We start from the raw sequence: 14,186 nt of genomic DNA, 5'->3' as shown, positions 1-14,186 counted from the left end.
AATAACAACATACAAGTTTTAAATAGGTAAAAGACATGAACAGATATTTTTCCAAAGAAGATACACGAGTGACCAATAAGCACATGAAAGGATGCTCAGTATCAAAACCACTATGAGCTTTTAGAAGTTCCCTGGTGACCTAGTGGTTAGGATTCTGGGCTTTCCCTGTTGTGGCCAGGGTTCAGTTCCTGGTCAGGGAACTGAGATCCTGCAAGCCATGTGGCATGACAAAACAAAACGAAACAAACAAACCTACCCACTGAGCTTCCAGAGACTGTAAAATTGAGGAGATCCCAGCTAGGAGAAGGACATTAGATCTCACTGTCCTCCCAATCCTGAGACCCTCCCTTGATGCCCCTCAATAAAATGGACTCATCCTCAGAAAGAAAACAAAGAAACAAGCTACTATGAGATACTACTTCACATACATGAGAAGGAATATACTAACAGTAAAATGGAATATAACAAATGTTGATGAGGATGTAGGAAAATTGGGATGGGACCCTTGTACATGGTTGGTGGGAGTGTAAAATTGTGCAACTTTAATGTGGGAAAGTTTGGCAGTTTTTCAAACAGTTAAGCATAAAATTACCATATGACCCAGCAGCTTCACTCCCAGGTATATACCCCCAGAGAACTGGAGGCAGATACTCAAACAAATACATAAACAAACAGGTTCCTAGAGGCACTATTCACAATAGCCAAAATTGGAAACAACCCAAGCATCCAATAGATGGAATGAAATACTACTCAGCTGTAAAAAAGAATTAAAGAATGATGTGATGATAAACCTTAAAAACATTATGCTAAGAAAAAGAAGCCAGACACTAATGGTCAAACATCCCATTTACATGAAATATCCAGAATTAGCAAACCCATGGAGGCAGACTGATCACCAGACTGGGGTGAGGAAAGAATGAGGAATAATTGCTGGATGGGTACAGGGATTCCTTCCTGATGAAAATGTTTTGGAAGTGAGTAGAAGTAATGGTTGCACAATATTATGAATATACTAAATGCCACTGAGTTGTTTACTTAAAATGGTTCTTTTTAACGTGTTTCCCCTTGTTAAAAAAGAATCCGTAACAAAAATTTATCACCGATTCTCCACAACTACTTCAAAATGTTCAAGTAGTAACTCTGAATGACAGAAGAACTTGGAACAGTAAGGAACACCCACATATACCTTGCGGTGTCCCCCTGCCCTCCTCCCGCAAAAGGAATACCAAGCATGACCATACATAAACTTTGACATTACAAAGTGTTACTTCCCCAAGCTCTCCAAATGTGTAGTTGACAGCCACCAGCTGTGTTCAAAGCATAATTGTCACCACCTGCCAACCTCTTTCATGCTATCTTGAACAACTCAACACTGCCAATCTGAACATTTTTTCTTATGTTTAGATGGAATCTCCACAGTCCGTTTCTCCAATGACATCTTTCTTATCTGTTTGCTTAGGTTGCCTCCAAATTCTCTAAACCAGAATTAGAGATTGGCGGCATGCCCAGAGCAAGGCGATAAACCTGGAATATAAATTAATATTTACTGAGGGCCTATGGATGCACCAAGCACTAAATAAACATCATCTTATTTAATCTTCACAACAGCCCAGTCAAGGCCTAGCATCATCCTGTGAGGCCCAGCAGTGTGATGCCTCAAGTAAAGCATGGGGCATGGTTTGAACTAGGCAATCTGCCTTTCCCACACTCTCTACTTTTCTCTGCTGACGCTAAGCACCTGGGCTGTCGAGTTTGCGACCCTTCGCGAGCAGGATGAGGCCAGGCTCCCGAGCAAACAATATGGGCCAGGCCTCATCTCAATTTTCATCACCTCCGATTAAGAAACAAGGAGACTGATAAAACGACGGTTCTAAGGCGCCAAGGAAAGAAGGATTAGGCATCGGACCTGGGGCCAAGCTCAAGGACCTGGGACCGGCAAGAATCCACATTAATAGAAAAGTCTCCACCCACCCTAGCTGAGCTTTTTTATACACGAGCCCAACAGGTCGCGTGCAGGCACACGCCCTGCTTCTACTTTCGACACACTACACCCAGACGAATTCGAACAACAGTCGTTGCGCGCGGGCTACTTTGGGAAAACCGCAGGACCTAGCTGCCGCCACCATAGTTGTCTTAACTTTTGCCTGAGGAGAATGTACCATCGTGGTCTTATTTTTGTAATTTTCCCCACAGTGTTTGAGGCTAGAAAGGAGGCTTTACAAAGAAAAATCTGTAGAAGATCGAGTATTTTCAGGCGCATCAGGCATTCATTCGGACAGCTAGGCTCTCGGGGGGGGTCCTTCACTCCAGGTTCCGCGGGCTTCGGATAACGGACAGAAGCGGCTGCCAATGAACTCAGCCGACTAGCATAGGGGACAGAGCTATTCCTTAAAGGAACCGCAACCGGTTAGCAGACCAGACAGTGACCCGGATGATGGCGGCCGGCGCGGCCTTAGGCTTGGCCCTGTGGCTACTACTGCCGCCAGTGGGCGTGGGAGGGGCAGGGCCCCCGCCGATCCAGGACGGCGAGTTCACGTTCCTGCTGCCTGCGGGGCGGAAGCAGTGTTTCTATCAGTCCGCGCCAGCCAACGCAAGCCTTGAGACTGAGTATCAGGTACAGGGTCCCGTGTTGGGGAGCGAGCGGAGGCACGGAGACGGGGCGTGGCCAAACCAGAGCACGCTATGCATGCACTGAATAGAGCAGGAGGAGCCCTAGCTCAGGATCACGAGGGCGGAGCCAGGGAGAGCGAGGCGGAGGGGCGGGGACAGCGCGTGGGAGCGGAAGGGGTGGGAATAGAAGGCTGGGCTAGAGTTGGGCAGCGGGGAGGCGGGGTCACCGGGAGAACGAGGGAGCCCGTCAGAAGGCAGGACCGTCGCGAGTGGGCGTGGTCAAAAGGATTGGGTCGATTGAGGGAGTTGGGAGGGAAGACCAGGATGCTGTACAAAAAAAGGTGTGGTCAACCTGATAATTTCTCGGAGGTTGGGCTAAGGAAAGAAGGCAGGGCTCCGTCGTGTCATTTGGGGTATGGCCAAGTCGGGACGTCATCTCTATGGGGGGCGTGGCCATACAAAAAGCATCATCTCAGTGGGGGCGGAGCCAAGGCAAGGGGCGGGACAGAGGGACGGGAGTGGGGCAAGACTGGCTTGAAGGTGTAGGTGTCAGAACTCAGGTAGACCTCTGGGTGGTGGTCGGTATGGGTCTATGCGGGTCGGTCCAGCCCTGATGTTCTCTGGCAGGTGCCTTTGGCTTAGCCCTAGCCCTCTATCCTGCTCTTACCTGCCCCCCCAGGTGATCGGAGGTGCTGGGCTGGACGTGGATTTCAGTCTGGAGAGCCCTCAGGGAGTGCTGCTGGTCAGCGAGTCCCGCAAGGCAGACGGTGTGCACACGTGAGTTAAGTCCCGCTGGCTGTCCGGGTTCAGTTACAGCCCTGCCCCTCGCTGGCGGCCTCGGGTTACCACCCTGCCTGCCTCGAAAAGTCCAGCTGGTCGGCCACTCAGGGTCATGTGTGTCTCTATGCCCAGGGTGGAGCCCACGGAGGCCGGGGACTACAAGCTGTGCTTTGACAACTCCTTCAGCACCATCTCGGAGAAGCTTGTGTTCTTTGAACTCATCTTTGACAGCCTACAGGATGAGGAGGAGGTCGAGGGCTGGGCAGAGGCTGTGGAGCCTGAGGAGATTCTGGATGTCAAGATGGAGGACATCAAGGTGCGCCCAGGAGAGCTGGGGCCACTCCTTCCAGACCTCTGGCACTGCTCCCTGCCCTCTCACCTTGGCTGGGGTCTGCCTGGGCCTGACCTCACCTTCCCTACGTATTGGTGCCGGCATGCTAAATTGCTTCAGTCCTATTATATCCAACTCTTTGTGACCCCGTGGACCGTAGCCCACCAGGCTCCTCTGTCCATGGGATTCTCCAGGAAAGAATACTGAATACTGGAGTGGGTTACTGTGCCCTCCTCCAGGGGATCTTCCCGACCCAGGGATCGAACCCACTTCTCTTACGTCTTCTGCACTGGCAGGCAGGTTCTTTACCACTAGCCCCACCTGGGAAGCCCCCTACATACTGGTACCCCCAACCTAATAACAGTAGAACATTTCTAGGTATAAACCTTGTTCTAAGGGTTTAAATAACTCATGAAGTCCCCATAACCACTGTATATGTAGGGAAAAATACTGGATTAGATAGCCATTCCCTTCTCCAGGGGATCTTCCACACCAGGGATTGAACCCAGTTCTCCCGCATTGCAGGCAGATTCTTTACAGTCTGAGCCACCAGGGAAGCCCCCTATATACAGGGAGTGTGCTCTAATTATCCCCCATTTTACAGTTGGGGAAACTGATGAACAGGATGGCTAAGTAATTCTCCTAAGGCCACACAGCCAGCAACAGAGCCAATATTTAAGCCCAAGCAATCTGGCTTCACCTACTGCTTTTTATTGATTACTAGTTAGTATGCTCTTTATGCCTAATTGGGCATTCATTCCTTACAACCCTGAGGTTTAATTCGGAGGAGGAAACTGAGGTCCAGAGAGGTTGTTTAGTTGCTCATGGTCACACAGCCAGTGAATGGCAGAGGGCTTGAGACTCAGGCAGCCTGGCCACTGAATCTGTGCTCTCAGCTCTCTCCCCCTCTTTCCAACAAACGAACTCTCACTCCCATCCAAGGACAAAGCCTTGCCTTTTCCCTCTCTGCCACAGGAGTCCATCGAGACCATGAGGACCCGGCTGGAGCGCAGCATCCAAGTGCTGACTCTGCTGCGAGCCTTTGAGGCACGTGACCGCAACCTGCAAGAAGGCAACCTGGAGCGGGTCAACTTCTGGTCGGCCGTGAACGTGGCCGTGCTGCTGCTTGTGGCCGTGCTGCAAGTCTGCACGCTCAAGCGCTTCTTTCAGGACAAGCGGCCTGTGCCTACGTAGCCTGTTGCTGTGGAAGAACAGGGGAGAGGAGGGGCAGCAGGGCACATGCATGTGAGACAGGGGCATCCCTTCCCCAGCTCAGTTTCCTACACAAGGGGAGGCTGTGTAGTTCCAGCCCTGAGGTGGGGCACCCACTGTGTCTCCACCCTTTCGGGCCTGGGCGGGGAGCACTGGCTGGCTTGCAGGTGTGGGTCCCTCCAGGAGGAATGGCTCAGTGGCTGCACCTGTTTTCCTAGAAATGGTGCATGGGGGGCACTGCAAGGTTCGAAGGCAACCCTGGGGTTTTCTGGCCCTGCCTCTGTCCCCTACTGTAACGTGCCTTAGCCAGTCTTCCAGTCGGCACCAGCCCTGTGCAGTGCTGGACCGGGCCCAGGAAGCAAACTCCCCGTTGTCTTCCCGCTGGCCCTCCAAGTTAGGTCCCAATAGGAGGGGGCTGACTGCTGCGGGATCCTCTGCCTGCCTGCCTTCTCCTTGTGGCTCCACCCAAGGCCTGTGCTGCTACTGGGGGTGGCCTGCTGTTCCAGGGGCCAGGGGGAACAAGACGTGGCTGCAGTGTTCTTGCCAGAACAGTCACTTTTATTGACAGGAAGGGGCCTGGCCCCTCAGCCCAGCAGGGAGTGGGCTGGGTGTGAGGTCTGGTTACAGAACTCGGGGAGCGGAGTCTGCAAGACCACCCGGCCCTCCTGTTCTTCGTGCAGGGGCCCCAGAAGGGGCCAAGGGATGGCCCAGCTCAAGCCTGCACAGGAGCCTCCTGGAGCGAAGGGTGGTCTGGGCACCAGAATCAATAAATTATGGTCAGAAAAAAAATCACAGTGCCTGGTGATTGGGGCTCAGGGACACCAGCCAGGACAGTCCTGCCCCTAAGAGGGCAGCCAGACGGGCGGGAGGGGTCTCCCACGAAGCTCAGAAGAAAGGCCGGGCAGGAGCCGATGGAGGTGGTCGCCTGGGCACAAGAGAAAAAATCAGAAAGCAAAGTTTAACTGTGACCCGGGCTGAGCTGGAAGGCCTGTGCCCCCAAGAGGGTAAAGGGGGAAGCCCTCAGGACTGTGGGGGTGAGGAGGAGCCTGACTGCTGCACAGTGTAAGGTGGGCGGCCAGGATACCCTCTCCCTTCAGTAACTCGCACACCTGTCCCAGGTCCCCATCCTGGCCTGTTATCAGTGCTGTGTCACGGGCTCCAGCCAAGCGTCTGTGTGTGGGGATAGGGGGTGTGTGTGCAGGCTAAGTCACCAGTCATGCCTGACTCTTTGCAACCCTATGGACTGTAGCCTGCCAGGCTCCTCTGTCCATGGGATTCGCCAGGCAATACTGGAGTGGGTTGCCATACCCTCCTCCAGAGGAGCTTCCTGACCCAGGGATTGAACCGGTCTCTCTTACGTCTCTGGCGTTAGCAGGCAGGTTCTTTACCACCAGTGCCACCGGGGAAGCATGAGAGGATGGGGGGAGGGGGAATATTTGCTTCTGCTCCTGAGGTGTTTAGGAAAGTAAGAGCTCTCCCCTCTAGCAGAAGTGAACCCTCCCACCCGAGAGGAGAGACCCTGTGAGTGAGGTATGGGGGGCCCATGGTGGGAGGGGCAGGGGCAAGGCCACCCCCCCGCCAGCCTGAATGGCAACACAAAAGGCCCACACACGAGCCACCAGAAGCGTCTTCCCTTTATTGTAGTTTATTAATAGGGTACAGAGTGCAGGCACTTACAGTGGTCAAACCGAGCGAGCGAGAAGCTTTGCTCACGGAGAGGCCGCCCGGAGCCTGACCCGTGGGGGAGGCCCGGGTGGGGACCCAGAGGCCCCCCAAGCTTCCCCATCCCATTCAGCCCTGAACCCTGGCTGCCCTGGGGACCTAGGAAGAGAAGGGGGTTGCCCAGAGAGGAGAGAGGTTGGCCGGGGCCGAGTGTTCCGGACCTGGCGAAGGCACCTCCGGCAGCTGAGGCTGAGCCGTGCGGTTAATGCGGCCGAGGAAGGAATATGTACAACTCGGGCAGGCGGGCAGGCAGTGCTGGACCCGCAGGGCCTGGCTTGCCACTGGGAGCCCCAGCTGCTGAGAAGCAGAGTGACGCCTAGGGGTATGGACACCTCGGTGCCGTTCCTTAGGCCTGGTCCACTTAGGCTTTCCTGGCCAGAGAACCCCCGGGTGAGCCCTGCCCCCCACACCAGCCTGGCTCCCTCGTTCAAGATGGCACTCAGGATGCAGCTGTCTCCTCTGGTACCTGAGACCCCACTTCCCAAAGTGCAACACCCCAGCACCCCTCATTCTGGGGCTCCAGGGGCCCTCCTTTCAGTGCTGTGTCCAGCCAGGGATGGGGGCCAGGGTGAGGGAGGAGCCAGGGGCTGCCCGCAGGGAGCCTGGTCCCGCCTGGGGATGGGAGGGCCAGGGGCGGCAGGTGGGCTTAGACCACCGAAGCTCCTGCACCGAGGGTCCTGCTCGAGGACTCCCAAGAACATGACCCACAACCCCTGCAGCCTAGTCGAGCAGAGATGGCTCGGCTGGGCGGATAATGGTGGGCCGGCTGGGTGCAGCAGGGGGTCTTCTGCTGCAAAGAGAATAAACACAGGAAGGGGAGAGGGCAGTGAGGCCGGAAGCCGGGCAAGGCCGCGGACCCAGGCCCCACCTCCCCCACCCCTTGTAAATATTGCCCATGTTCCGAGGTAAAGTTATAGACTTTAAAGAAAAGCATGGTGAATGCTCTTCCAAGCCCATCACAACAGCTGGCTGAGTTCTTAGCTGGGGTGGTGGGAAGCCCTGACCTCGAGTACACGTAGGCCAGCACCCACCTGGGTGCTACACGATGGCTGCTTTGGTGCTGGGAAGGAATGAACCAACCGGGGCATCAGCACCTGCGCCCACTTTGGACCACAGGTTGCTCATGGGAGAAAAGGGGAAGAAAGAGGCCTGGCACCCAGGGAGGAGCAAGGGAGGGCAGGGGATGGGCAGCGCCTCATGTGCGTGTCCTCAGAAAGGAACTGGTCAAAACCAGAAGAAGGGGTCCCATGGGAGGGGCCCCGAGCTACAAGGGGGCCCACTTGCTCATGTAGAGGATGGGCGTGGGAGCTTGGGAGTAGCATGGACTCCGTTGCTCTGTGAATTAGGCCTCTTGGGGCCTCAGTTTCCCCATGAGCCCCATAAGGATGCTGGTGACTCCTTTGCTCCCTGCAGAGCACAGGCGGGTGTCTCTAGGTGGCGGGTGGCAAGGGGGTCTAGCCTTACCTGGGCACTCCAGGGGGAATGCCGGGTGGAATCCGAGCTGGCCGAGATGGGATCTGAGGTGGGGCTGAGAAGGGGTCGTTGTTGGCAAACACACCAGGGTGGGGGCCGGGCCGGGATGGGATCGGGGGTGCTGAGAAGGTAGCTGGCCCCACCGGCACAGGAATCAGGGGTGGCCCAGGGGTGGGACCCCTCACTGCTGGGGGCCGGCCTGGGGGGTGCACACTGGATACAGGCCGGCGCTGCGGAGTGGGGCTGTGGAGAGAGGAGAGGTGTGAGGTGAAGCTGGTGGGCAGGTGCACCGGCCACATGGGTGTGGGCGCAGAAGCCCAAGGTGGGGCCAGGGCACTGGCCAGAGGGTGGCCTCCTCTGTAACACAGGCTGGCACCAGCTACCACCCAGCCAGATGCAGTGAGTAGCTGGTCCTGGGCAGGTCAGCACAGATGCCCTGGGCCCCTCTGTACACCCCCAGGACCTGAGCCAGGGCCCAGCACCTGTCCTCAGTCAACTAGGGTTCCTGCTTCCCTCTGGTCTCACTCCTTCCGGCATCTCCCTCTCACTGGCCCCACTCCAGCCTCCCCACTGACCCAAATCCACCCTTTGAAGCCAAAAATCCTTCCAGAGCCCAGCATGCCTCCAGAGGTTGTAAGGTCCATGGGGCCCTGTCCCACGCGCCCCACAGGCTCCCCTCTGGGTGCTGCATCTCAGGCTGGAGGCTGGGTCAGCTCTCCAAGGAAACTCAAGGCTCCCTGAGGGCTTGGAAAAACCGGCACCTTCTGAGACTTCTCTGGGCCACCCTTTCTCCTCCCACCACCTGCCCTGTTACTGGTCAGGTGTCCCTGCCCGATGCTCTGACGTGCCCATGTCAGGGCCTCACTGCACCTCAGCTCTAGGTGGTCAGGGCGGGGGATGCCGGTTACGCCCTCCACGTGTCCCTCTAGGCCCTCTCCCACCAGCTGTTCTCAGCTTCCTCTGTGCTTTAGGAGGCTTACCTGTATGGCCAGGGTTGCCCAGGCCCCATGCCCTCTCTGGTTTCTGTTTGGCCTTAACCAACAGAAGGCATCAGGAGTCAGGCAGGTCATTAACCCTTCTCTCTCCCTGTCCCTTCAGGCCTAGGCAGGGGTGGCAGTCCCATACTACGGCCAGCCCTGGGTGCTGTACCATCTGTGGTCAGGGCCCCTGCACCCTGGCTACCCATGGTTGTGCCCTAATGGACACATGGGGGTGGGGGTGGGTAGAGCTGGAAACCCACAGGCAGTACCCTCTTCAGCCTGTGGGCACTCCAGCCTCACGGACCTGTGGCTGCTGGTGTTCTGGATCCAGGTGTCATCAACGGGTGGGGGCACGGGAGTGGACACAGTGCTGGTGCTGATGTCCCCAATGATGTTGAGCGCCTCCTTGAGCGCGTGGTACATGCGCAGCATGTCGTCCCGCCGCTGGGCCTGGTCAGCCGACTCTTCCATGAGGCTGCTCTGGTCCGCCGACGAGTACAGGTAGGCCAGCAGCTCATGGTGGATGAAGGCCTTCGTCTGGGGGCAAGGGTTGGAGAAGTCAGAGGTTCCCACCACACCAGCCAAGAACTCAGCCAGCTGCTGTGATGGGCTTGGTTCACCATGCTCTTCTTTAAAGTCTTTAACTTTACTAGGAAACGTGGGCAATATTTACAAGGAGGTGAGCTTTCTACAGTGGTCTCCTGGGTCTCTCGGGGTGCTTGCCAGTGTTCTTTCAATAATGAGACTCTTGTGAAACGTATTCCTAGAATCTTATCTTTAGTAGCTACCTTTTCTCCCATTATATCTTGAAACTGACTTTTGTTTAAACACTGCTAGTTTCTGTTCTTTAACTTAATACTTTGTTCCTTCCTGAATCCTCCTACAAGATATAGTAGTTTTTCAGTTACTTTTCTTGGAGTTTCTAGGTACACAAGTTCATGTTTACATCAGGACAATTTTTCCCATTTGTTTTCAACATTCACACCTTTAAATTATTTTTCTTGTCTAAATGCATGGGCTAGTAACTCTACAAGAAGGTTAAATAAAAGTGGAAATGGCCAACTTGTTGATTTTGGAGGGGATGCTTTCAGAGCTTCCCCATTAAGGGCAAGAGTGGCTTTGAGATAGAAAAATCGATTCAATGGATATATGAGATCTTGTAACCAAAGTCCCCTTCTACAATTGTCTTGTTAAGAATAGATGTCCATCACTAATTATTAGAGAACTGCAAATCAAAATTACAATGAAGTACACCTCACACCACTCAGAATGGCCACCATCAAGAGATATGCAAATAATAAATGCTGGAGAGGGTTTGTAAAAAACAAATCCTCCTATATTGTTGGTAGAAATATAAATTGGTGCAGCCACTATGGAAAACAGTATGGAGGTTCTTTTAAAAACTAAAAACAGAACTACCATATGATCCAGCAATCCCATTCCTGGGCATATATCCAGAGAAAACTATAATCCAAAAAGATACATGCACCCTCAATGTCCACTGAAGCACTATGTACAATAGCTAAGACATGGAAGCAACCTAAATGTCCATCAACAGATGAATGAATAATGATGTGGTACACACACACACAGGAGAATATTACTCAGTGATTAAAAAAAGAATGATACAATGCCATTTGCAGCAACATGGATGGACCCAGATATCATCATATTAAGCTTGGAAGAAAAGTTATGACCAACCTAGATAGCATATTCAAAAGCAGAGACATTACTTTGCCAACTAAGATCCGTTAGTCAAGGCTATGGTTTTTCCTGTGGTCATGTATGGGTGTGAGAGTTGGACTGTGAAGAAGGCTGAGCGCCGAAGAATTGATGCTTTTGAACTGTGGTGTTGGAGAAGACTCTTGAGAGTCCCTTGGACTGCAAGGAGATCCAACCAGTCCATTCTGAAGGAGATCAGCCCTGGGATTTCTTTGGAAGGAATGATGCTAAAGCTGAAACTCCAGTACTTTGGCCACCTCATGCGAAGAGTTGACTCATTGGAAAAGACTCTGATGCTGGGAGGGATTGGGGGCAGGAGGAGAAGAGGACAACAGAGGATGAGATGGATGGATGGCATCATTGACTCGATGCACGGGAGTCTGAGTGAACTCCGGGAGTTGGTGATGGACAGGGAGGCCTGCCATGCTGCGATTCATGGGGTCGCAGAGTCGGACACGACTGAGTGACTGAACTGAACTGAACTGAACTGAAGACACTTATATGTGGAATCTAAAATATGATATAAATGGACTCATTTACAAAACAGAAACAGGCTTATGGTTACCAAACAGACATTGGTGGTTGAGGTGGTGGGTAAATTAGGAGTTTGGGATTAGCCAATACAAACCACTACATATAAAATAGATACACAACAATGCTCTATGGTATATACCATAGGGAACTGTATTCAATATCCTATAATAAACTGTAATGGGAAAGAACATGAAAAAAAATACATATATAGATGGATTTTCTCAAATGAACTTTCCAAGCTCATGCACAGCTGACAATGCTGGATAGTTTTGCATTTGCAAACCATGTAAATGCATTAGCTATTCAAGCATTTAAATTTTGAAAAACTAGTAAAGGAAAAAAAGTATCACTTAAAAATACAGTGAAAAGTCTCCTTTGTCCACTTTGGTCTCTTTAGGCCCCCTGAGTTCCCCTTCCAGGGTCACTAGGTTCCTGTACAAACTTCCAGATTCCTAGCCATATTATATAGAGAGAAGATTTCTTGTCTGTTTTTACACTAATAGAGCCTTCTTGATCATTCTGTTATGCTCTATACCTTTTCCACTTTAATAAAGTTAGTACAGACCTGGAGAAAGTTTTTATCCTTTTATTTTTGCATATTTTTTGCAATAAAATGGACATTTACTTAACAAATTCTAAGAAATGGATAGAGATTTCTATTTCTTGGCCACTATAAAACATGCTGAAGAGAATAACCACGCGTGTGCTCAAACTGCATGCTGGCAAATGTCTCTGTGGGGAGACATTCCTACAAGTGGAAGTGCTGGATCAAAGCATACATGCATTTAAAATTGCACAGCTGCAGCAGCCTATATATTGCCAATCCCATCCATATGCGAGAATGTACCAGGACACCCATGAGGAGGAGACTGGGAAGAACAGAGTGAAAGGGAAGGGACACGAGATTTTTGCTTTAGGCACTGTCCTACTATGAGCTCTTATAGTCACAAGACAAACTGAACCTGGGCTACACACACAGCTAAGTGCCTGGTGCTGAGCCCAGGGCCTGAGCCGTCCCAGCAGCCTGCAGCAGGAGACACTGGCGTAGCCATATTTCACTCAAGAGATGCCAGATGCCCTGAGAGGCTCAGGAGCCCTCGGGTAGCAGCATGAAGGCAGGCGGGGCACAGGCCATTAGAGGCCACGGCGGGGACAGACTTAGCCGGGGCTTGAATGAATCCTACCTCTCACTCTTCTGAGTGACTTGGAACAGGTTTTTTAACCTCTCTGGGCCTCTGTTCTCCTGTCTCTAAAATGGGGATGACAGCAGTCCCTTCTCCTAGGGTTACTATAAAGCTAAAAAACTTCAGAGAAAGTGCACACGTGTGGTGGTAGCTTCAATGACCCCACTGAGCGGGGTACAGGTGGCCTGTACCTTCCCATTTCCCAAGTTAGGCTAGGGGGTCCTGACTGTGATGTTTGAATCAGGTGGTGAGACTTAATTTTTATCTTTTCCTTTATTTTGGTCATGAAGCATGTGAGATCCTGGTCCCCTAAGTGGGAATTGAACCTGTGCCACTGCAGCGGAAGCACAGAGTCCTGACCACTGGACTGCCAGGGAAGTCCCTGAGTTTTTAATTTGGTACAGAGTGTGTTCAGGCCACATCTGGCTGCAGGGTGGGGTGGGCCCCGGAGGGGCGGGCACTCACGTTGTTGATCATGAGGTGCATGATGGTCTTTGGCATGAGGTCACGGATGGACTTGTTGATTATGGCCACGTACGAGTCCACCAGGTTGCGAATGGTCTCTACCTGCCGCTCCAACTGCGGGTCCATGGAGAAGGTGTTCTCCTGGGCTCCATCCTCGTTTTCTGCCTGCAAGCAAGGAGGAAAAGTGGTAAGGTAGTAATCATGGTCTGAGGCGAGCCTGGGGAGCGCCCCCTCCTCTGGGAATTGCTTGCCCTCTCCCACCGCAACTGACTCCTTGGGGCTGGCCCCTGATGGCTGCATTGGCACCGTACAGCCCTGCCTGCCCCGGCCTGAGCTGCTTGGACCTGGGGTGACTGCGGCCCAAGGTGGGCTAGAGACACTCAGCTGGGGAATGGGACAACACATTAATTTGGGGCCACGTTCACTCTGCCTCAGGACAGGAAGAGGAGAGAGAATAAAGCAGACAGGATCCCGGCCCATGTGTATCCTTGTCCTTGACTTCAGTTGGACAGTCTTCTAGGTGCTGATGACAGGACCACACCCCCCAATCCCCTGTCTGCTTTGTTTGTTCAAGAGAGCATGGGATGTCTTCCCTGGTGGTCCAGGGGCTAAGATTCTATGCTCCTAATACAGGGGGTTTGGATTCACTCCCTGGTCAGGGAACTAGATTCCATGTGCTGCAGCTAAGACTCGGCACAGCCAAATAAATAAATAACAATTTAAAAAACAGAGAGCAAGGGGGTATGGGCTACATGCCTTCAGAGAGTTCTGGCAAACAGCCTAAAACGACCCAGCCCATGAGATGCTGGCTCCCCTTCTTCTCTTGGGAGGGAGGGGTCAGCTCAGGGTGCTCTTACCTGGTCCTTCTCCGGGTAGACCCCGGCTCGGAGGAATGAGGCCTTCCAGCTGTCCACGTCCTCCTGGGAGTCACAGGCCAGCTCGATCTGCCGCAGGTCCTTGTAGACATTCCTGCGGGGCGAGGGAGGGAGGGAAAGGCCCGTGGCTAACCCTGCCCGGGGCCCAGCGGGTACAAGGAGCTGGCGTGCAGGCTCTGAGGTTGGCCTGACTGACAGGGATTCACCCCTGCCCCGGGCGCTCATGACCAGAGGCCCCAGGATGGCAGTGGCCTCTACACCACGTTGGCCTGATGGAGGCTTCATGAGTTCATGCCTG

The 14,186-nt window shown here is 53.1% G+C and overlaps 2 protein-coding genes across 9 annotated transcripts in view; one reads left to right on the top strand and one right to left on the bottom strand.

The window, feature by feature from the left end:
• The first annotated feature begins 2,431 nt into the window (after nucleotides 1-2,431).
• On the top strand, nucleotides 2,432-5,666 carry TMED1 (transmembrane p24 trafficking protein 1). The gene is made up of 4 exons (XM_068979810.1): nucleotides 2,432-2,614; nucleotides 3,290-3,387; nucleotides 3,523-3,706; nucleotides 4,697-5,666. Exons 1-4 carry the CDS (start codon nucleotides 2,432-2,434, stop codon nucleotides 4,913-4,915), a joined length of 684 nt encoding a protein of 227 aa, XP_068835911.1. The 3' UTR covers nucleotides 4,916-5,666.
• Nucleotides 5,474-14,186, bottom strand: part of DNM2 (dynamin 2) — an 88,324-nt gene continuing 79,611 nt past the window's right edge. For 4 of the 8 annotated variants that reach the window (XM_068979800.1, XM_068979802.1, XM_068979801.1 and 1 more), the window contains 5 exons: nucleotides 13,871-13,982; nucleotides 13,014-13,178; nucleotides 9,413-9,645; nucleotides 8,120-8,371; nucleotides 5,977-7,445 (listed from right to left, as the gene is read on the bottom strand). In XM_068979800.1, the coding sequence (XP_068835901.1) occupies nucleotides 7,376-7,445; nucleotides 8,120-8,371; nucleotides 9,413-9,645; nucleotides 13,014-13,178; nucleotides 13,871-13,982 (832 nt within the window). In that variant the 3' untranslated portion in view covers nucleotides 5,977-7,375. Of the gene's footprint in view, nucleotides 5,859-5,976; nucleotides 7,446-8,119; nucleotides 8,372-9,397; nucleotides 9,646-13,013; nucleotides 13,179-13,870; nucleotides 13,983-14,186 lie in introns of those variants that run through there. The other 4 variants (XM_068979805.1, XM_068979806.1, XM_068979808.1 and 1 more) reach the window with 3 other exon arrangements.

This window comes from Capricornis sumatraensis, chromosome 9 (assembly GCF_032405125.1).
Source record: "Capricornis sumatraensis isolate serow.1 chromosome 9, serow.2, whole genome shotgun sequence".
In the NCBI taxonomy this organism is placed as follows: Eukaryota; Metazoa; Chordata; class Mammalia; order Artiodactyla; family Bovidae; genus Capricornis; species Capricornis sumatraensis.
Note: the sequence above shows the minus strand (reverse complement) of the source record. Positions and strands in the feature narration are given on the sequence as shown.

Bases quoted from the DNA above. Each gene is read 5' to 3' on its own strand.
- TMED1 (XM_068979810.1), top strand. From the start codon at position 2,432: ATGATGGCGGCCGGCGCGGCCTTAGGCTTGGCCCTGTGGCTACTACTG. The intron at 3,388-3,522 runs GTGAGTTAAGTC...CTCTATGCCCAG, and splicing joins AAGGCAGACGGTGTGCACAC to GGTGGAGCCCACGGAGGCCG. The intron at 3,707-4,696 runs GTGCGCCCAGGA...TCTCTGCCACAG, and splicing joins TCAAGATGGAGGACATCAAG to GAGTCCATCGAGACCATGAG.